The sequence below is a fragment of the Dendrobates tinctorius genome, unplaced genomic scaffold (assembly GCF_039654945.1).
Source record: "Dendrobates tinctorius isolate UK_male_01 unplaced genomic scaffold, ASM3965494v1 ptg000022l, whole genome shotgun sequence".
Classification (NCBI taxonomy): Eukaryota; Metazoa; Chordata; class Amphibia; order Anura; family Dendrobatidae; genus Dendrobates; species Dendrobates tinctorius.
In genome coordinates, this window is record NW_027361690.1 from 94,547,425 (window position 1) to 94,568,694 (window position 21,270).

General features: G+C 45.9%; 1 protein-coding gene across 5 annotated transcripts in view; it reads left to right on the forward strand.

Annotated features, from left to right (window-relative positions):
* The first annotated feature begins 1,608 nt into the window (after nt 1–1,608).
* Nucleotides 1,609–21,270, forward strand: part of KIF23 (kinesin family member 23) — a 34,550-nt gene continuing 14,888 nt past the window's right edge. The window contains exons 1-7 of one of the 5 annotated variants that reach the window (XM_073568971.1): nt 1,609–1,836; nt 11,438–11,504; nt 11,860–11,988; nt 12,529–12,634; nt 12,723–12,859; nt 13,031–13,146; nt 20,997–21,167. In XM_073568971.1, coding sequence (XP_073425072.1) covers nt 1,823–1,836; nt 11,438–11,504; nt 11,860–11,988; nt 12,529–12,634; nt 12,723–12,859; nt 13,031–13,146; nt 20,997–21,167 — 740 coding nt within the window. In that variant the 5' untranslated portion in view covers nt 1,609–1,822. The remainder of the gene's footprint in view (nt 1,837–11,437; nt 11,505–11,859; nt 11,989–12,528; nt 12,635–12,722; nt 12,860–13,030; nt 13,147–20,996; nt 21,168–21,270) is intronic. The other 4 variants (XM_073568967.1, XM_073568970.1, XM_073568968.1 and 1 more) reach the window with 4 other exon arrangements.

Consider the following 21,270-nt stretch of genomic DNA (forward strand, 5'->3'; position numbering starts at 1 on the left):
CAGAAGACCCCTGTGCAAGAACAATATATGGGCCCTTTACAGTCCAATAACTTCTCATAATGCACAATTTCTCCTGCTTTGGAGATGGAATCAGACTCCTTTTACCTCTAGGGCCTGTGTGCAGCTGCACAGGTTGCTCCAATGGTATGTCCACCGGTCTTCATTTTACCTGAAAAGATGGTGGTCAGCTCTAGCTACAGTAGATTGTTTCCACAGATTTTTTTTTTCCACATGAGGCCTAATGCAATTACTTCAGAGAATACAGTGACACTATTATGTTAGAAGCGTGATTTGCATTTAACCATTGACTGCCTTCTGTGGTCATTTACATGAAAAATTCCCAAAATCTAAAGCATAAGCATCATTTTTACAACTAAATGCAAAAATCACTTGACATCATGGGTAGGTCTCGCGCAACATGAAGTCATAGGACCTAGCAAGCACCAGAGGGGCCAAGCACACAAGTAATGATCGACTGCCCCCTGTTCTTGGCGTTGTGACTCCATGGATTGCCCTCTGAAGATAAGCCATCAATAAATCAAGCCTCACTTGTATATCAATTAAAAACGATGATTTCTCAGACTGGTCATAAAGGTATTTAGCTGGACTTGTCTCTGGAAGAGCTACATGCCCATATAGACACATAGAAATAGCTTGGGAGGGTGAGGTCCCGGGATCCCACTGGCGGGTTCCCTTTCAGTATGTGACAAAGTCTTGTCATTCCTGCATTTTGAAAGCACAGATATATAATTTTCCTGATGTAACAGTATGAGCGATTATTTGTGAGATTTTCTAGACTGGGGTTGTTCGCATCGGCCTTGATGAGGGGGAAGTTGAGGAGTCAAATGTCCCTGGTTCATGTAGAGTCCTCGCCACAAATCCATTCAGTGACTGGAGTAAGATTTCTGGTGTAAGGAGCAGCACAGCTCATCATGAGGTATCACGACCCCGTCCTGCCCCAGGTATGGACAGTGTGATAAAACTGAGCTGAACAGGTGTGAAAAAAAGCTAAAAAGCAAAACTTATGGGCAGCACGGTGGCTCAGTGGTTAGCACTGTTACTGAGCAGCGCTGGGGTCCTGGGCTCAAATCCCACCAAGGACAACACCTGCAAGGAGGTTGTATGTTCTCCCTGTTTTTGTGCGGGTGTTCTCTGGTTTCCTTTCACATTCCACAGACTGATAGGGAATGGAGATTGTGAGCCCCAATGGGGACAGCGATAATTGTATGTTAAGTGCTGTGGAATTAACGGTGCTATATAAGCAAGCATCATAAATACTTGGCCTCGAGCAAAAATAAACCTATTTAGGCCAAAAGTTTGCCGTAATTGTTTTGACAAATCGGTGCCATATTGGTTTTTTCTCCTTTTTTTAATGTTTTGATACTTTTGCCCAGTAAAAAAACAAAACAAACGCTTTATTTCTACAAAACATTTTGTGCTGCTTATTTTAGGCTTTTTGAGGATTTAAAGACAGATCATCCCACTGCAGCTTTTCACTTCTTCACATCCTCTTTTCCCCCAGGGTCGGATGAGAGGGCGGAGCATTTACCCGTGCACATCACGGGTGTAATGTATCGGCTGGCCGCCTGGTGGCGCGCTTCGCTTAACCGTCCGCGTCGGCTTCTCTAGCCGCCAGTTTTGCGGCTCTGCTGCAAATCACGGGGTGACGTCATTCTCCGCTGTGATTGGCTGAATTTAAAAAATACAATTTGCGGGAAGCGGAAACCCCACAGCTGAGTGTGAGCGACCGAAACCGTGTACCGCCCCGTGATATCCGGGCCAGGAAGCCGTGATACCGGAGCAGCGACGCACGGCTGCAGACATGATGAAACCACCGTAAGTGGAGCTGGGAAGTATCCGTTACGGCTGGTAGTGTGCGCCCAGTCACTGTACCTACTACACCTGCCGGCCGCTGTGTGGGGCTGGTGCAGTGCTGCGGCCCCGTGTGTGTGTGTGTGTGTGTGTACACACATGACATGGCCGTAACGTCTGTAGAGACCGGAGGGCGAGTGTCCGGGGCTGCTGCTCATTGTCACCTGTACAGCGGATGTGTGGGGACTGCTACATATCAGTGGCGGATTCACCCCCCTAAGGAGAGATTATTATTATAGCGCCACTTCTTCCATGTGGAGGCTACAATAGTCAAGGTGGGAGATGATGAGGACATGCGCTAGGGCTTTATAACAGGGAAACCCCTTTAAAGATTTTTCCATTAAAAATTAGTGATCACCTATCCACAGCTGGCTCCTATTTTGGGACATGCACCGATCAACAGAACGGGGAATTTTTGTCCACGTTACAAAATTGTGTGGCAGGTCAGACCCCCCGACCGCTGCTGCATCGAATCTTTGTGGGGCTGCCTGGAAAAAGTTGTCAGTCACAGGGTTGTGGGGTCGGTAAGTCAAACATCCGACTCCTTAGTCGGTAAAGTTATGAAATGTCCTATAAGGCTGTGTGCCCACGTTGTGTTTTTTAAGCGTTTCCGCAGCGCTTTTAGACAAGCGTTTCTGCTGCGGAAACCCTTAAGAAAAGCATCTAATGTAATAGAATGGAAAACGCACATGTTGTGCTAAAGGTGCGTTTTTTTCCGCTGCGGAAACGCTCAGCGGAAAAAAACACAGCATGTTCATTAATTGTGCGTAATCACATGCGATTCCGCATACATACACTGTAATTGCAAAAACGCATAGGAAAACGCTTCTCAAAAAGCGCATGCGTTTTCCCTGGCAAGGGCATGCATTTCTGCTCAGGAAAAAAACGCTACGTGGGCACATAGCCTTAATATCTGTTCTGTTCCTGATCTAAGCATCTGGACTTTTGTTGAGATGAATCTGTGCTGCACTTTATGTACATGCTCAGTAGTGACCAGTGCTGTGGGGTCGGAGATGAGATGAATCTGTGCTGCACTTTATGCACATGCTCAGTAGTGACCAGTGCTGTGGGGTCAGAGATGAGATGAATCTGTGCTGCACTTTATGTACATGCTCAGTAGTGACCAGTGCTGTGGGGTCAGAGATGAGATGAATCTGTGCTGCACTTTATGTACATGCTCAGTAGTGACCAGTGCTGTGGGGTCAGAGATGAGATGAATCTGTGCTGCACTTTATGTACATGCTCAGTAGTGACCAGTGCTGTGGAGTCGTAGTTGAGATGAATCAGCACAGATTCATCTCATCTCTGACTCCACAGCCCTGGTCACTATTGAGCATGTCCATAAAGTGCAGCACAGATTCATCTCATCTCCGACCCCACAGCACTGATCACTACTGAGTATGTACATAAAGTGAAGCACAGATTCATCTCATCTATGACCCCACAGCCCCGGTCACTACTGAGCATGTGCATAAAGTGCAGCACAGATGCATCTCATCTCCGACTCGACAGCCCTGGTCACTACTGAGCATGTCCATAAAGTGCAGCACAGATTCATCTCATCTCCGACCCCACAGCACTGATCACTACTGAGTATGTACATAAAGTGAAGCACAGATTCATCTCATCTATGACCCCACAGCACTGGTCACTATGGAGCATGGACATGTGGCGCCCCTGAAGCTCAGTCGCCACAGAGGTACTGCACCTTCTCCTAAGGTGTAGTGCCCCACCATCCAGGTAAAGTGGGAACTCCTTTCCACGCTCCAACACTCGCACCCCACACAACAGGGTAGTTCTGCACAACCACATTGCGGCTCAGTGCTTAGAGAGTAGCAGAGCACCTCTGGTGGTTCTCTGAATGGAACACTGGATGTGCTGGGAGGTGGGTGGAGTTGAGATATATAAAAGAGTGGGAAAGTGTAGGATGTCAGGTCAGTCAGTCAGGTCAGTCTGACAGAAGGTCAGTGAGGAAGGAAGCCACTCGGGAGGAGTGGGGATCCCTGGAAGAAGGGACGGAGGAAGGAATGCTGCAGCAGCCTCAGTGATCTGAGCCAGCTTGCACGGGAAAGGAACAGAAGGAGAAAGACGTAGAACTGCAACCTAAGCTTCCATAAGAGAGAGAAGGATCAGTACGGAACGAAGGAGTAGGAGAACAGAAAGGAGACGTGGGTTGGAAGAGGAACCCTGCCTATAGGTTCACAGCGCAAGGCCGGGGCCCGGTCCCCGAGGTTGTATGGACACTTATGGTACTGCAGCAGACACCGGTGGAGTAGTTGCTATAAATACGCTACTCCCAAGTAAGACTTGGGGCACAACAGCAATTGAATAGAGAGCCAGGACTCCAGTGAGAGGAGTCCCCAAGAGAGGCTACAGCTATCTGCCATACGAGTAGAATTGTTAGGAACATCTGACAGGAGGAACTCCAGAGTACCACGGTACTGGAGATCTTCACAATTTAAGGCGAAATATAGGAGTCGTTCAGGAAAGGTACATGTTGGCGGAGTGTTGGAGAGGAGCTTTCCATCTGGTCTGGAGGTTGGCCGAGTCTCTGACCCGGAGGACACTGCCCGGAGGCAGGCACCCTTGTGTACCGCAGACTGTGAGTAAAGCTTTGGAACTGCAAGCCTTGGTGCCCTCCATTCATTCTTGCGCCAACCCGCTCAGCACCACTACATCTGGGTATCATCCTTTACGCTGCCTGCGCCTTTCCCCAACCATTACAACTACACTGCCCTGGGACACCAGCCCTTCCTGTGGAGGGCTATACCATCACTGCTGCATCCTACCATCTGTCCCAGAGGATCTGTCTGCATCGTCGGCTTAACACCTCCCTTGCTGAGCAACACAGGTGGCGTCACGAATTATTCCATTAACTACATACTACATTCCGCCATTTACTTGGGCACCCAGGGCCATGGACCGGGTCACCACTGCTGTGACACATTCCCCTGACACCGGCCCGGTACCGAGTACCCCACAGCCCTGGGAGGGCGACCCAGACAAAGTGCAACACAGATTCATCTCATCCATGACCCCACAGCACTGGTCACTACTGAGCATGTCCATAAAGTGCAGTACAGATTCATCTCATCTCCGACCCCACAGCACTGGTCACTACTGAGCATGTACATAAAGTGCAGCACAGATTCATCTCATCTCTGACCCCACAGCACTGGTCACTACTGAGCATGTGCATAAAGTGCAGCACAGATTCATCTCATCTCCGACCCCACAGCACTGGTCACTACTGAGCATGTACATAAAGTGCAGCACAGATTCATCTCATCTCTGACCCCACAGCACTGGTCATTACTGAGCATGTACATAAAGTACAGCACAGATTCATCTCATCTCCGACCCCACAGCACTGGTCACTACTGAGCATGTACATAAAGTGCAGCACAGATTCATCTCATCTATGACCCCACAGCACTGGTCACTACTGAGCATGTACATAAAGTACAGCACAGATTCATCTCATCTCCGACCCCACAGCACTGGTCACTACTGAGCATGTACATAAAGTGCAGCACAGATTCATCTCATCTACGACCCCACAGCACTGGTCATTACTGAGCATTTGCATAAAGTGCAGCACAGATTCATCTCATCTCCGACCCCACAGCACTGGTCACTACTGAGCATGTATATTAAGAGGCAGCACAGATTCATCTCAATTATAAGCTGGGATCCTTTCATAACTTTCCCAAGTTGTAATGAAAAATTTACAGCACTTAGGGCGCTGAGACTGTACCAATTTATTATATATTTTAGGAGTCAGTCCATTTTACACCGACTCCACCAAAATGGACTCCGCCGTAACCTGGGCAATCCACAGTAAACAATTAAATGAAAAATCCCTCCATTCTCTAGGATGTTTGGATGAGCATGTGTGCTGTGAAAGGAGAGTAAGATGCTACCAGACTCCTCTACCTGCGGCTTATTCACCAAGAAAACAAAAGGATCTGTTTTTTAAAAGTCAATCTTTCAATTCTTCTTTCCTCCCAAATGCTCTGCCAGGGGTCAGTGGGGAGGCTGGTGACCACCATCAGGTTCAGTTAACGTTCATCTATGTGTATGGCCATTATAAATGGTTCAGTGTCAATTTTTTTTCTGCATGGTTTTGGACTTAAAGGTCAGAAGTTATAAAAAAGCCTTCATAGTTAGATGATGTATTTACTGGTTGTTATCTTGTAGAACAGACTGCTTCTGTTGGCTAATAATTTCTTAGACACTAAGTAACTCGGGTTTAAAAGTCGACTTGTTCTCATAGTATCCCATGAAGCTCGGTATTTGTCTTCCAAGTGTAAAGCAAACAATGCCTATGTTGTATGTGGCTCGGGATGGGAGCCGTGCAGGGTTGTCAGAGGCCAGGACAAGGTGGAGCACACACTGGCCTCTTGCTTATGAAGTCGCTTAGGTATTTTCTTTGATAACTCTCAGCGCTCAGGAATGTGCAGGCTATGGGTGTGTAAGAAAAATAATCCCCCCTCTAACAAGGCTCTGGTAATCTGATGCCTTTTCCAATTTAGCTTTTCCCTGTTGAAACAGAAAATTGGAGATGGACAACAGTATGAGGTTACAGTAATGAGTCCAATGTTCCCAGGAAACTGCGTGATCATGTAAAATCTCAACAAGAACAGGACACTATGCAGCAATGGCAGGTTCTGCCCGTGATCATGCCTCCACAAACAAGCAGAAGTGTTAGATATCTACTCTAAAGTGACATAGTGTAGAGAAGAGCAATGAGCAAGTTGTGACTATGGGAAACCCATTTGTTGCACACTGAAGGGGACCAAAGTTGCTCCCTTTGGATTTAGCGTGGTACCATAACATTCAATGGCAAAGTACTTATGGGACTGACAGTGCGCATGCCTGCATCCCATTCTGTTCCGATAAGGGGGCTCCTGATCTTGGTGTTGAGAACCAGACTGATCAGATACTTTTCACCAATCCACTGGATAGGTGATAAGTTGTGACTATTTGAAAAACTCTTTAACTCATTGAGAGATAATTTTGCCAAGTTTTACATCTATTGGCAGCAAAAACGCGCATTTTTTTTGTACAGCAATGAATGCTAAGGATATTTAAAATAAAAAATGGTTTTGTGATGTAATGTCTTGGTTCAACCTGTTCTTTTTCATTCTGATGCAGTGGCATCAGGGTAATGGGATTAGGGCTTGCTATCAGCAGCTGTCACTAAAGGGCCTGTCACAGTAAGCGATATCGCTAGTAATATCGCTGTAACGTCACTGGTTTTTGTGACGTTATAGCGATATTGCTAACGATATCTGTCTGATACTTACCTCCGACCGCAAGCCCCCCTCCCCCGCTGGTTATCGCTGATCGCGCGAGAACGTCCTGGATCATTTCTCGTCGTCCGCTTCCTGTGGCGTGGACGCGGGCGGGAGGACGTCAGGATCGCCTCGTCTGACAGGTAAGTAGCGACCCCTGCTATGTCGCTGGTGAGATCTGCCTGTTTGGCAGCTCACTAGCTACCACTTAGCGATGCACCAGCGATCCTGACCGCGTCATATTGCTGGTCGGGATCGCTGGTGAATCGCTAAGGCCTCTTTCACACTTCGTTTTTTACAATCAGTCACAATCCAAATTTTTTTTGAGGATCCGTTTTTTTCCCCATTGACTTGCATTAATGGCGGATTGTGACGGATTGCTGTCCGTTGCATCCGTTTTTTTTGAGGATCCGCCAAAAATTGCTGTCCGTCACCATCCTCAAAGATTTCAAAACGGAGCTTGTAACGTTTTTTTCTGTGGCGGATCCTCCAGACACTCATTTAACCCGAAATTCTTTCTGGGTGCCGGACAAAAAAAAAATTCTCTCTCCCTCTTCACTCTCTCCCTCTTCACTCTCTCCCTCTTCACTCTCTCCCTCTTCACTCTCTCACTCTTCACTCTCTCACTCTTCACTCTCTCACTCTTCACTCTCTCACTCTTCACTCTCTCACTCTTCACTCTCTCCCTCTTCACTCTCTCCCTCTTCACTCTCTCACTCTTCACTCTCTCACTCTTCACTCTCTCACGCCAGCATTTCCTTTAAATTTCCGCATTTTCAAGATCCGTCTAAAAACGGATCCTGTGCCATCCGTTCACATCAGTTAACAACGGATCCGCTTGAATGACTTTTTGGCGGATTTGAACTGATGCAAAAAAACTGAAGTGTGAAAGAGGCCTAAGTGTGACAGTACCTTAACACCAAGCCCTAGGTTTAGTAATGAAGAGGAGTCACCCAGACACCCTCATTATTAAACCGGTAAATAAAGAGTAACATACATACTCAAACACCTATTTAGGAGCGTTAACAGAATGAACCTACATAGGCTGTAACCAAACTGCAACTGGCAGAAATCAGTGTGCGCCGCAATACCTGATAATATTGACAAGTAATGAAAAAAAAATTGTGAGGGCTCCCGTGTAATTTTCATAACCAGCTGAGAGCTGATGTTAATATTCTGGGAAGGAGCCAATAGCCATTAAGGTTCCTAGGCTATTAATGTCAGCTCACAGCTGTTTGCTTAGCCTTTACAAGCTTTACAACCCGTTTACAGGGTTGACCCTGGTAAAAAATTGACGTAGGGTCTCCCTATAAAGTCTAACCAGCAAAGGCTAGGCAGTCAGCTGTGGGCTGTTATTAATTTCCTAGGAAGGCGTCATAGATATTGGCCCCCTCATCAGCTCTCAGTTGCCCCAGAAATGGCTCATCAATAAGATGTGCCAAATCTGGTGCTTAGCCTCTCTTCCCGCTTGCCCTGATGCGCTTGCAAGTGGGGTGTTAGTATTGGGGCTCATGTCAGCCTTGTATTGGCAGCTGATATGAAGCCTGGGTTAGTAATGGCGAGGTGTCAAGAAGATGTCCCCATTACTAACCCCATAATAAATGTTTGTAAATAAAATACACCCAGAGTAAAGTCTTTTATTTGAAAAAAATGACACTCCTTTATTAGATCTAAACTTACCATACTCACTGAACGCCTAATCCCCAATACCCATGTCCACTGTAAACAGTCAAATAATAACCATATACTCTCCTGTTCTTCGTAATCCAGAGTGTTTCACTGCGATCTCACGTGTAGAACAGTCGCTTAAGGAGATGTGACTGCTCTACCCGGCTGCCGGCTAATCAATGACCGGAGCGTCATTGCTCCCGCAGTGTATAGCTCTGAGCTGCCATGAGAGAGGTCACACGAGTTTATCAACTGATGGGCTTAGGTGATCTCACTTACAACACCACCGCTGCATGAGAACTTTCTTAATTATTTTCCATGCTTGTTTTTTGTTTGTTTTTATCAAGTTTGAGCGCAGGCTCCAGCTGGCGAGACTACATCTCCCATCAGTGATGCCTGCTATCAGTTATCAGTGACAGCAGGCAGCGGCTGATGGGAGTATTAAGCCCCCGTCACACACAGCGATCTCGCTAGCGAGATCGCTACTGAGTCACAAGTTTTGTGATGCAACAGCGATCTCACCAGCAATATCACTGTGTGTGACACCTATCAGCGACCGGCCCCCCTGCCGGGTATCGCTGATCGTTGTGGAAAGCCCTGGACATTTTTTTGATCGTTGGTCTCTCGCTGGCCAGCACGCATCGCTGCGTGTGACAGGTGGGAGATCAGCGAGCTGGAGCTGGTAACCAAGGTAAACATTGGGTTTGTAAGTGCCAAGCGGCACTTAGAAACCTGCTGTTTACCTTGGTTACCAGCTCCCTGCACCAGCGCGCTGGTAACTAAGGTACACAGCAACGCGAGCGCTCGTCGTCGCTGGTACTGATCGCTGGTGAAGCTGCCTGTTTGGCAGCTCACCAGCGATCATGTAGCGACATACCAGCGATCCTGACAAGTTCATATTGTTGTCGGGATCGCTGGTGAGTCGCTATGTGTAACGGGGTCCTTAAGGCCCTTTTACATTTAGCGATGCACCAGCGATCCGACCAGCGATCCCACCCGGTCAGGATCGCTGGTGCATCGCTAAATGATCACTAGTGAGCTTTCATACAGAAAGACCTCACAGCGATGCAGCAGCGACGCAGCGCACGATACTTACCATTCACACACAGCGATCCTGACGTCCTCCCGCCCGCCTCCACGCGTCGCTCGTCGTCACAGCAGGAAGCGCCCGACGAGAAATGGAGCCGGACATTCTCGCGCGATCAGCGATGGACAGCGGGGGAGCCGGTCGCTGGTAAGTATCACACATAGCGATATCGCTAGCAATATCGCTATAACGTCACAAAACCAGTGACGTTTTAGCGATATTGCTAGCGATATCGCTTAGTGTAAAGATTTTTACCACAAGTCACAGTCAGAGCTTCGGGGTCACTCTTGACAGCGTGACCCCGCAGCGCTCTGATGGCGGTAATGCTTTTACCTGCGGTTAAGGTTACCGCCGATCAAAACCACCGGTGTTTCCCGCACTGTCACACAGATGACAGCCTGGAAAACACATCGGAAGTCCGTAAAAACGCAAGCAAAAACTCGGCAAATCTGCAAACATTTTTATACCTGCGTTTTTGCTGCGTATTTGACTGACTCAGTTGAAGTCAATGGGTTAAAAAACAAAATGTTAAAATTCCGCACAAAGAATTGTCACGCTACAGTGTAAAACGCACTGCAAGTGCTCAAAGGAAAATTACTGATCATGTGCACAACACTTCAGGATTTTCATTGAATTAGCTGGTATAAGGATTCCCTTGCGGTTTTGGCCTAATTCTGAGTGGATAAAGCGCTGCGAAAACGCACTGTGTTCACACAGCCTAAAGGCCCCGTTACACATAACGATGTCCCAGCGGTTCCACCAACGATTCGACATGGATGGGATCGCTGGGACATCGTTAGGCTGATCGCTGGTGAGCTGTCACAGAGACAGCCCCTCCAGCGATCCGGACCAGCGAGCATGCTGGTTTCTAATGTAAACATCGGGTATCCAGGAGCCGCGGCTCCTGGATACCTGATGTTTACATTAGAATCCAGCGTCGCTGATCGCTTGTCTCTCGCTGCCACATGCAGCGATGCGTGCTGGCCAGCGGGAGACCAGCGATCAAAAAATGGCCCAGGACGATCGAGCACAATCAGCGATAACCAGCAGGGGGGCCGGTCGCTGATCCCCGTCACACACAGCAATCTCGCTGGCGAGATCGCTGTGGCGTCACAAAATCAGTGATCTCGCTAGCGAGATCACTGTTTGTGACGGGGCCTTAAGACTGTTATTTGCCCTGGGATTTCCAAGGAAACCATGAGGACCTCGCAAACGTGGTCTCAGGGTGCTGATGGGGTTAAAGGAACGGGCATCCACACTCCATTAACCATTTACATGCTTTTGTCAGCATCTAAGAGGTTAAGTGGCCATGGTTGGAGCCAACACTTACCATGGCTGATGCAGCAGGGTGTTGGCTATAGTGAAAGCTGCTGCTTTGCATATCAAGAGGTGTTATTCTCTTATTATAGTTCAGGTTTGTGAAAATATGTATTGGTGGTCATTAAGGGGTTAAATTGTTTATCTACTTATAGCTATCATTTTACATATTAATTGTTTTTTTTCTGATCTGCAGACGAACCAAACCTCCACGGAGGGCCCTTCTCAAAAAACCTAACAGTGGACAGAAGGATCCAGTTGGAGTAAGTTTGCAAAGTTTATTAACACAATGGGGAGAATTAGAAAAACGAAAATGAATGCTAGATTTGCACTAGTTTTGATAAATATCCCGCAGGCATTCAACTTTTTAAAATCTGTTAGCTTTTTTTTTTTTTTCGCTTTTTTTTTATTTTTCATTGTTTTCATAAAGAAATTTGTTGTAACTTTTGTTTGTCTCCCGTGAGCTGCTGCATGTGACCTCTGACTTTAAGTGTATGTATATATAGATATTTAGAGAGAGATGTATATCTATCGATATCTTTCTAATCAAACAAAATTCATGAGTTATTATGAAAGCACCATTTCCAAAAACTGAATTATGTTACGGTGCCTCCCCAGGTTTACTGTAGGGTGCGTCCCCTCAGTCCCACAGATCAGGAATGCTGCATTGAAGTGATCAATGAGACCACTGTACAGCTGCATCCCCCAGATGGCTGCAGGGTCAACAGAAATGGAGAATACAAAGAGGTGAGTTTGGGTCTGATGGACTTTCTATTTGGCCTGTGCACTGCCTCGTGATTTAACTCCTTCCTTTCACGTCCAATTTTCTTTTTTCACTTTTTCCAAGAACCATATATATTATTATTTATTTTTTTTTAACCAATCACACCTACAGGATCTTGCTTACATAATGAGTGAAGGTTAATCAAGGGAAATCAATGCCCTTCCAACTAGTCACTCACTGATTTACATAGGGCGAGTGCTGTTTTTTAAGATAATTCTGCTGTTTAGCTATCAGGAAAACGGTGTCTTATCGGAATGTAGGAAAGGGTGCAATGCCGTTATGGTGTAAATGGGCTAAGGCAGCTGTCTGGTTCCCTATAATTAGAGTTTCTATTAGTATCTTTGAGAATTCCTACTTGGACTCCCAAAAACTTAAACTTGAATTTTGATATAGGCTCCTTTTTTTTTTTTTTTTTTTTTTACTATAAATAAAACAAAAAAATTATTTATTTTTTTTTTTTTTGCACAAAATCAGCTTTTTTATTTATTTTTTTTCTGTTACAGACTCAGTATTCCTTTAAAAAAGTTTTTGGAACAGAGTTGACACAAAAAGACGTTTTTGATGTTGTCGCTAAGCCTCTTGTGGAAGATCTAATTCGTGGTAAAAATGGTAAGTGCTTCTGAATACTTTTTAGTAAAATTTTTGAATAAGTAGACGGGTCTTATAGCACTTCCAACCAAATAATTCTTATTTTCAGGACTCCTTTTCACATATGGGGTGACTGGAAGTGGAAAAACATACACAATGACTGGGTCTCCGGGACAAGGTGGACTACTTCCCCGATGTCTCCACATGATCTTCAACAGCATCTGTGATTTTCAGGCCAAGAGATATGCAAGTCTATACTTTATACAATTATCTTGTTAGCTATGTTTTTTTTTTTTTTTTTTTTTTGTTTGTGGTTTTTTTTTTTTTTTTTTTTAAAGCTATAAGTTTTGTGATCATGCAATGAATTTTTAAGCTTGTACTTTGTTAGAAATATACAATCTCATTTGGTCTGTGTAGGTTTTTAAGACCGATGATAAAAATGGCATAGAAGTGCAGAATGAGGTAGATGCCCTATTAGAGCGTCAGAAGAGAGATGGTCAGCAGCAGGTCATCCCAAGGACTCCTTTGGGGAGGTATGTGTGTTTTCCAATCTAAATACATCAGTTCCTGATATTTCTACTTGTATTATATGCACATATGAAAAAATACTTTAAAATATGGAAGTGTCAGTAGTTCTGTTAACAAGCAACAAAGTACATTAAACAAAAAGATCTAAATCACTACTTGGCGTGACCACTAGTGATGAGCGAACGTGCTAGGATAAGGTGTTATCGGAGTATATTGGGGGTGTTCGAATAATATGTTTGAGACCCTGCGACTGCATGTCTCGCAGCTATTAGGCAATTCCTGTATCTGTTGCGGTTGTCTAACAAATCAGCAATCCGTGCATGTTTTGCGACTAAAGGGCATGTCACACTAAGCGATATCGCTATAACTTGTGACGTTATAGCGATATTGCTAGCGATATCGCTATGTCTGATACTTACCTCCGACCGGCTCCCCCGCTGGTTATCGCTGATCGCGCGAGAACGTCCTGGACTGTTTCTGATCGTCAGCTTCCTGCGGCGCTTCCTGCTGTGACGACGAGCGACGCGTGGAGCCGGGCGGGAGGACGCAGGATCGCCTGGTGTGACAGGTAAGTAGCGACCCCCGTCCCCAGCGATGTCGCTGGTGAGATCTGCCTGTGTGGCAGCTCACTAGCGACCACTTAGCGATGTACCAGCGATCCTGACAGCGTCATATCGCTGGTCGGGATCGCTGGTACATCGCTAAGTGTGACAGTACCTTAACAGCCACGAGATATGCAGCTGCGGGGTCTCGAATATAATATTCAAGCATGCCAAAACTGCATCAAAGCATCTATTCTTCTAGATAGGCTTGCACATATTATTTGAAGGAACTCAACAGGGAGGTTGTTCCAAACATCTTGGTGAACAAACCACAGATCTTCTGTGGATGTAGTTTTGCACAAATCCTTCTGTGTCCATGTAATCTAACAACGACTGAATAATGTTGACTTCTTTGCTTTATGGGGTTTATGTCATCACCTCCAGGACTCCTTATTCTCCTTTACACTGAAAATAGTTTTCAATGACAGTGGCTGTATGTTTGAGGTCATTGTCCTGGTGCAGAATAAATGTAAAGGCAGTAAGACGCCTCCCTACTGGTATTGTATGATGGATAAATAACTGTCTGAATTTCTCAAAATTGAAGATACCATTAAATGGAATCTTTCAGCAGGTTTTTGCTACCTCATCTGAAAACAGCATGATGTAAGGAAAGAGATTTTAAATCTGTCACTGAGTTTACTGGGTGCAGAGTTTGACAGTTTTAGCAATGCAGCAGAACTGATAAAGCTCCCCAGCCCAGACCAAGCTCTGTGTACACAGCTATAGACTGAGCTGCTTATCACATAAGGGGGCAGAGTGGGACCAGGGCGCAGCCTCTGGGAAATCCCATCGCAGGCTGGTGTGGCAGGTTCGGCGGCGGTGCTTGGAGCTCCGCTGACATCTTGTGAAAGCCCGGCGGCCCCCCCATTGCTGCGATGCGTTAGCTTCCAAGAAATCCCATCCCAGGCTGGTGCGGCAGGTTTGGCAGTGGTACTCTGTGATGCGGGTGGCTCCGCCGGTATCTTGTGAATGCCAGGCAAATCCATTGCTCCAATGTGGTGGCCTCTGGGGAAAATGGCCGCCGAGATCTCAATTTGAGCATGCACCGCCCCGTCGGCCATTTTCCTGGAGGCCACCGCGCCAACCCTGCCGCACCAGCCTGGGAAGGGAGTGTGATCATCGCCCAGCAGCGTCAGACCGGGACCTCCGCACAATCGCTTGACTCCTGCTGCCGCCACAGCATTTGTAAGTATATTCCGACTATAAGACGCACCCCCCATTTTCCCCAAAAAGTTTTTGGGAAAAAAGTGCGACTTATAGACCGAAAAATACGGTATATGACTCTGTGAAAGGTGTCCTGCCCATGTTGTGTAAGCAAACGGTAGTCAAGTTTGATAAATTATATAAAGCTCAATCAGCTTCTTGTTAATAGCCAGCGACAACACAAGATGTGAATTAATCCTGTCCTGCCAGTCCCCTGTGACAGCAATGAGGAATTGGGAGTCTAAATATCTCCCCCACTAGCATCGGGTAAGGACCAACCTTGGCCGACAAATGATGTGTATTGAGAGCATCGATCAGCCCGTTGGTCTCCTGGGATGCCAAAATGCCAATGTAGGGATTTGATGAGAAAGAGATGGTGGGTGCAGTGAACTGTGCATTCAAGGCATGACTCTTCCTAAACATCCACGAGCGAGGGACACCAAAAGTCATCTGCAACTGTGCAAAATAGAAAAGTACATCAGTAATATACACATTACATAAAAGCCATGGTCTATAAACCGCTTACAACATGGCAAAGGGATATCATTGTTGTTGGTCAGGAGAAATGTACCAAAACATTTCCAAGGCATTATTTATACCGGTGGTGAACCTATGGCACGTGTGCCAGAGGGGGCACGATCGCCATCACCTCAAAACTAGCGCTGTCCCCACTCTCAGCAGGCTCGTAATCTCCCTCATTGGCGCTGCGGCCACTCTCTTCTGCTTCCAACTCTCCCATCACGCCGAGTGCCTTTGCATCAGTCTGCGCATGTGTTGAGGACGAAGATCTTGCGTGGGCTGAGGACAAGGATGGGTACGCGGCTGAGAAGAATGGCAGCGGTGCTATTGCCGAGATGGCGCTTGTGCCCACAGGTAGGACTGATATATAAAGAGACCAGATCAGTGTTCGAATGCAAAGAGGTGAGTAGTTTATTTATTTATTTTTTTTATGAGGCCATTCTACTGTATGGAGCATCATGTGGGGCCATAATACTGTATAGAAGGCAATGCGGGGCCATAATACTGTATAGAAGGCAATGCAGGGCCATAATACTGTATGGAGCATCATGCGGGGCCATAATACTGTATGGAGAATCATGTGGGGCCATAATACTGTATGGAGCATCATGTGGGGCCATAATACTGTATGGAGCATCATGTGGGGCCATAATACTGTATGGAGCATCATGTGGGGCTATAATACTGTATGGAGCATCATGTGGGGCCATAATACTGTATGGAGGGCAATGCGGGGGCCATAATACTGTATGGAGGGCAATGCGGGGGCCATAATACTGTATGGAGGGCAATGCGGGGGCCATAATACTGTATGGAGGGCAATGCGGGGGCCATAATACTGTATGGAGGGCAATGCGGGGGCCATAATACTGTATGGAGGGCAATGCGGGGGCCATAATACTGTATGGAGGGCAATGTGGGGGCCATAATACTGTATGGAGGGCAATGCGGGGGGCCATAATACTGTATGGAGGGCAATGCGGGGGCCATAATACTGTATGGAGGGCTGTGTGGGGATTACTTTTGGAGAATCGCACGGTAATGGGGTCATCATTCTTTGTTGGGGGAATTGAGGGAGGGGGATAAAGTGGGGTCATCATACTGTGTATGGAGGAATAATGTGTTAATGTATTCTTTACATATTTATATCCGGCCGTTGGGCCATATGCTTTTTACTGCTGTTAGATAACATTATATTCCACTATAATTCCAAAAGTTAATAGTTTTATTTGATAAGGGAAAACTTCCTCAAGTGTACAGTCATGGCCAAAAGTTTTGAGAATGACACAAATATTAATTTTTACAAAGTCTACTGCTTCATTTTTTCTAATTGCAATTTGCATATACTCCAGAATGTTATAAAGAGTGATCAGCTTAACAGCAATTACTTGCAAAGTCAATATTTGCCTAGAAAATGAACTTTATCCCCCAAAACACATTTCAACATCATTGCAGCCCTGCCTTAAAAGGACCAGCTAACATCGTTTCAGTGATTGATCTCCAGCCCTGTCCTCATCAACACCCACACCTGTGTTAATGGAGCAATCTGTCATGATTAAGTAAGAATGACACCACTGGACACTTTAAAAGGAGGCTGGTGCTTGGCATCATTGTTTCTCTTCTGTTAACCATGGTTATCTCTAAAGGTACTGTCATACTTAGCGATGTACCAGCGATCCCGACCAGCGATATGACGCGGTCAGGATCGCTGGTACATCGCTAAGTGGTCGCTAGTGAGCTGCCACACAGGCATATCTCACTAGCGACATCGCTGGGGACGGGGGTCGCTACTTACCTGTCACACCAGGCGATCCTGCTTCCTCCCGCACTCGTCGTCACAGCAGGAAGCTGACGACGAGAAACAGTCCAGGACGTTCTCGCGCGATCAGCGATAACCAGCGGGGGAGCGGGTTGTAGGTAAGTATCAAACACAGCGATATCGCTAACAATATCGCTATAACGTCACAAGTTATAGCGATATTGCTAGCGATACCGCTTAGTGTGACATGCCCTTAAAGAAACACGTGCAGTCATCATTGCACTGCACAAAAATGGCCTAACAGGGAAGAGTATCGCAGCTAGAAAGATTGCACCTCAGTCAACAATCTATCGCATCATCAAGAACTTCAAGGAGAGAGGTTCCCTTGTTGCCAAAACGGCTCCAGTGCGCCCAAGAAAGACCAGCAAGCGCCAGGACCGTCTCTTAAGTGTTTCAGCTGCGGGATCGGGCTACCAGCAGTGCAGAGCTTGCTCAGGAATGGCAGCAGGCAGGTGTGAGTGCATCTGCACGCACTGTGAGGCGGAGACTCTTGGAGCAAGGCCTGGTCTCAAGGAGGGCAGCAGAGAAGCCACTTCTCTCCAGAAAAAACATCATGGACAGACTGATATTCTGCAAGAGGTACAGGGAGTGGACTGCTGAGGACTGGGGTAAAGTCATTTTCTCTGATGAATCCCCTTTTCGATTGTTTGGGACATCTGGAAAATGGCTTATTCGGAGAAGACGAGGTGAGCGCTACCACCAGTCTTGTCTCATGCCAACTGTCAAGCATCCTGAAACCATTCATGTGTGGGGTTGCTTCTCAGCCAAGGGAATGGGCTCTCTCTCAGTCTTGCCTAAAAACAGCCATGAATAAAGAATGGTACCAGAATGTCCTCCGAGAGCAACTTCTCCCAACCGTCCAAGAGCAGTTTGGCGATCAACAGTGCCTTTTTCAACATGATGGAGCACCTTGCCATAAAGCAAAGGTGATAACTAAATGGCTCAGGGAACAAAACATAGAGATTTTGGGACCATGGCCTGGAAACTCCCCAGATCTTAATCCCATTGAGAACTTGTGGTCAATCATCAAGAGATGGGTGGACAAACAAAAACCTTCAAATTCAGACAAAATAAAAGGATTGATTTTGCAAGCATGGACTGCTATCAGTCAGGATTTGATCCAGAAGTTGATTGAGAGCATGCCAGGGAGAATTGCTGAGGTCCTGAAGAAGAAGGGTCAACACTGCAAATATTGACTTGCTGCATTAACTCATTCTAACTGTCAATATAACCTTTTGTTACTCATAATATTGTTGCAATTATATTTCTGTATGTGATAACATCTGACAAACACACATAAAAACCAGAGGGCAGCAGATCATGTGAAAATATAATATTTGTGTCATTCTCAAAACTTTTGGCCATGACTGTAGACCTTTTTTTAACAAATCTAGGTTGGCCTGCGACTTTGTCAAAGCTTTTAATCTTGTCCCTTTGTGTATTTAGTTTCACATCCCATGCTTAAATGGTTTGTTCTAGTCATGCATGATAAAGGGCTACAATTTCAAAGAGGTTGTAAAAAACAAATTGGCAATTTTACTTTTGAATAAACATCCCCTTCATTCTCAAGAACAGACCTCCGCTGCAATCGGTGGCTAGTTTCTTAGGCTTGGAGAGCAGCGCTTACAAACTCTTTGCAATAGCGCGCCAATGTAGGAGTTGTTGTTCTAATCTAAAACCTCAGCATTCCGGTTAAATTGCCGTGTTAAATAACTGGGTTTTAGATTGCAGTTTGGGAACACACGGTCTCAAAATGGTTCGCCATCACTGGTATATACTACTCAAACACTGAACACATCATAAAGTGGTGACTTTGCTTTGATCTGAATATCCTCAAATTGTTGAAAAGAAAAAAAAATTGTTCCAGGAGCCTGAGGATGAGAATATGCCAACTGCAACATTGTAGGAGCTGCTGGAATGTCTGGCAAGTACTGGTCGTGTACCATATATTCTATGTCTGGCCTGTGGGGTAGAGTGACAAAACCGAAGCCTTTTCTTATTAAAGAAAAATATTCAGGCCTGACTGTTTTTGCCAAAAGCATGCTGGAATGAGGGTTTTAGCCAAGGTGAAGTCTGTTATGAACAGTTCTAAATATCGGTCAATTTTCTACCTAAACCTTCCATTCTCTGCAATGAAGACAAAGAGGAACTTCCCTTTTTGAGCACGACAACAACCCTAAACATACCTCCAAATCAACAAAAGAATGGCTTTGCCTGTGAGCAGGCCCTCACTCCTTTTGGTATCTGTTGAGTTGTTCTGTATTATCTTTATTGTCTGTACAAGTCCCCTCTGAAATGTAAAGTGCTGCTGAATATGTTGACGCTATAGTAATAAAAAATTATTTTGAGATCAAAGTTTTGATATTTCCCAGCCTGAACCTAGAGCAAAATTAAACTGAAAATCTGTTGGTGACCTGAAGAGGGCGCTGTGCACAGGAGATGCCCTCGCAGTCTGACCAATTTAAAGCTACTGCAACAAAGAATGGACAAAGACTGCCAGTTCTAGATGTGCCATGATGACTTTTGTTTATTTTGTGTGACAAAATGCAGCATTGCTAGCAGGGGTATGTAGATTCTTAATATCCACTGTATAACTCTTGAGCACCCAATCAACTATGCCTGTTGGGTCAAGGAAGCTGAGCAGTAATCAGGACTCTAAAGACGCCTCTTTCTGCACTGTTGCTCCCTTAATAAGAGCGAGCGGATCTGGGCCATCTACTATATTCTGTAATTGTATTCCTGCAAAGTGATAGATTCAGGTTGGTCATTAAAGGGAACCTGTCACCCCCCCCAGGGCGTTTTTAAGTAAAAGAGCCACCTTCAGCAACACTAAGGCTGCACTCTGAAGGTGGCTCTTCTGTTTCTGATCCCCAGGAACGCCGAAATATTAACTTTTATAAATATGTCCCCATACCTGTAATACGTCCCATAGGTATGGTGCGTAACCCTGTAGCAGCCACTTCCCTGCCGTCAAACATGCCGCCCTGCGCCGCCTCCTCCTGCCTTGCTGTCGCCGTTACATGGCACAGCGCAGGCGCCCGCCGGCAACAGTTCTCGGGCATGCGCAGTGCATGCTGCCCGGGAACTGACATCAGGCTATCGCACCTGCGTGTTTCGCAGGTGCCAGATCCCGCCCCACAGTGTGTTATGATGTATTCACACTGCGGGACTGGGAATCTGGAGCCTGCGAGACGCGATAGCCTGATGTCAGTTCCCGGGCAGCACACACTGCGCATGCCCGAGAACTGTTACCGGCGGGCGCCTGCGCTGTGCCATGTAACGGCGACAGCAAGGCAGGAGAAGGTGGCGCAGGGCGGACATGATTGACAGCGGGGAGGCGTCTGCTTCAGGGGCACACAGCATAGCTATGGGACGTATTACAGGTATGGGGACATATTTATAAAAGTTAATATTTCGGCGTTACTGGGGGTCAGAAGCAGAAGAGCCACCTTCACAGAATGCAGCCTTAGTGCTGCTGAAGGTGGCTCTTTTACTTAAAAACACCCTTGGGGGGGGGGGGTGACAGGTTCCCTTTAAATTGAAGTAAGGAGGAGGTTTAGGTTCAAGAATTGTTGCTGTTTTGAAGGTACGGGATGGTCACATCAAATATTGGTTTGGTTTAGATTTCTCATGTTCTTACACTTCTATATTTTTTTATTTTTTTTTTTAAATCATTCTTACTTTATTTATTTTTTTCTCATGCATTTTACAGGCAGAAACTAGAACCTGAATTTGCAGATATGATTAATATTGAAAATGGATGCAAAGTAACAGAAGTTGATGAAGACAGTGTATACAGTATCTTTGTTTCCTATATTGAAATCTACAATAATTACATATATGATCTTCTGGAGGAGGTTCCTATAGATCCTATTAAACCAAAGTAAGGGAAATGCCAGAGAAAAAAAAAATCCGTTTTTTAGTGCCGCTTGTAGCTTTTGTTATAGGGTTTGAAAGAAACCAGCTTTGGTAACATATTTTTTTTT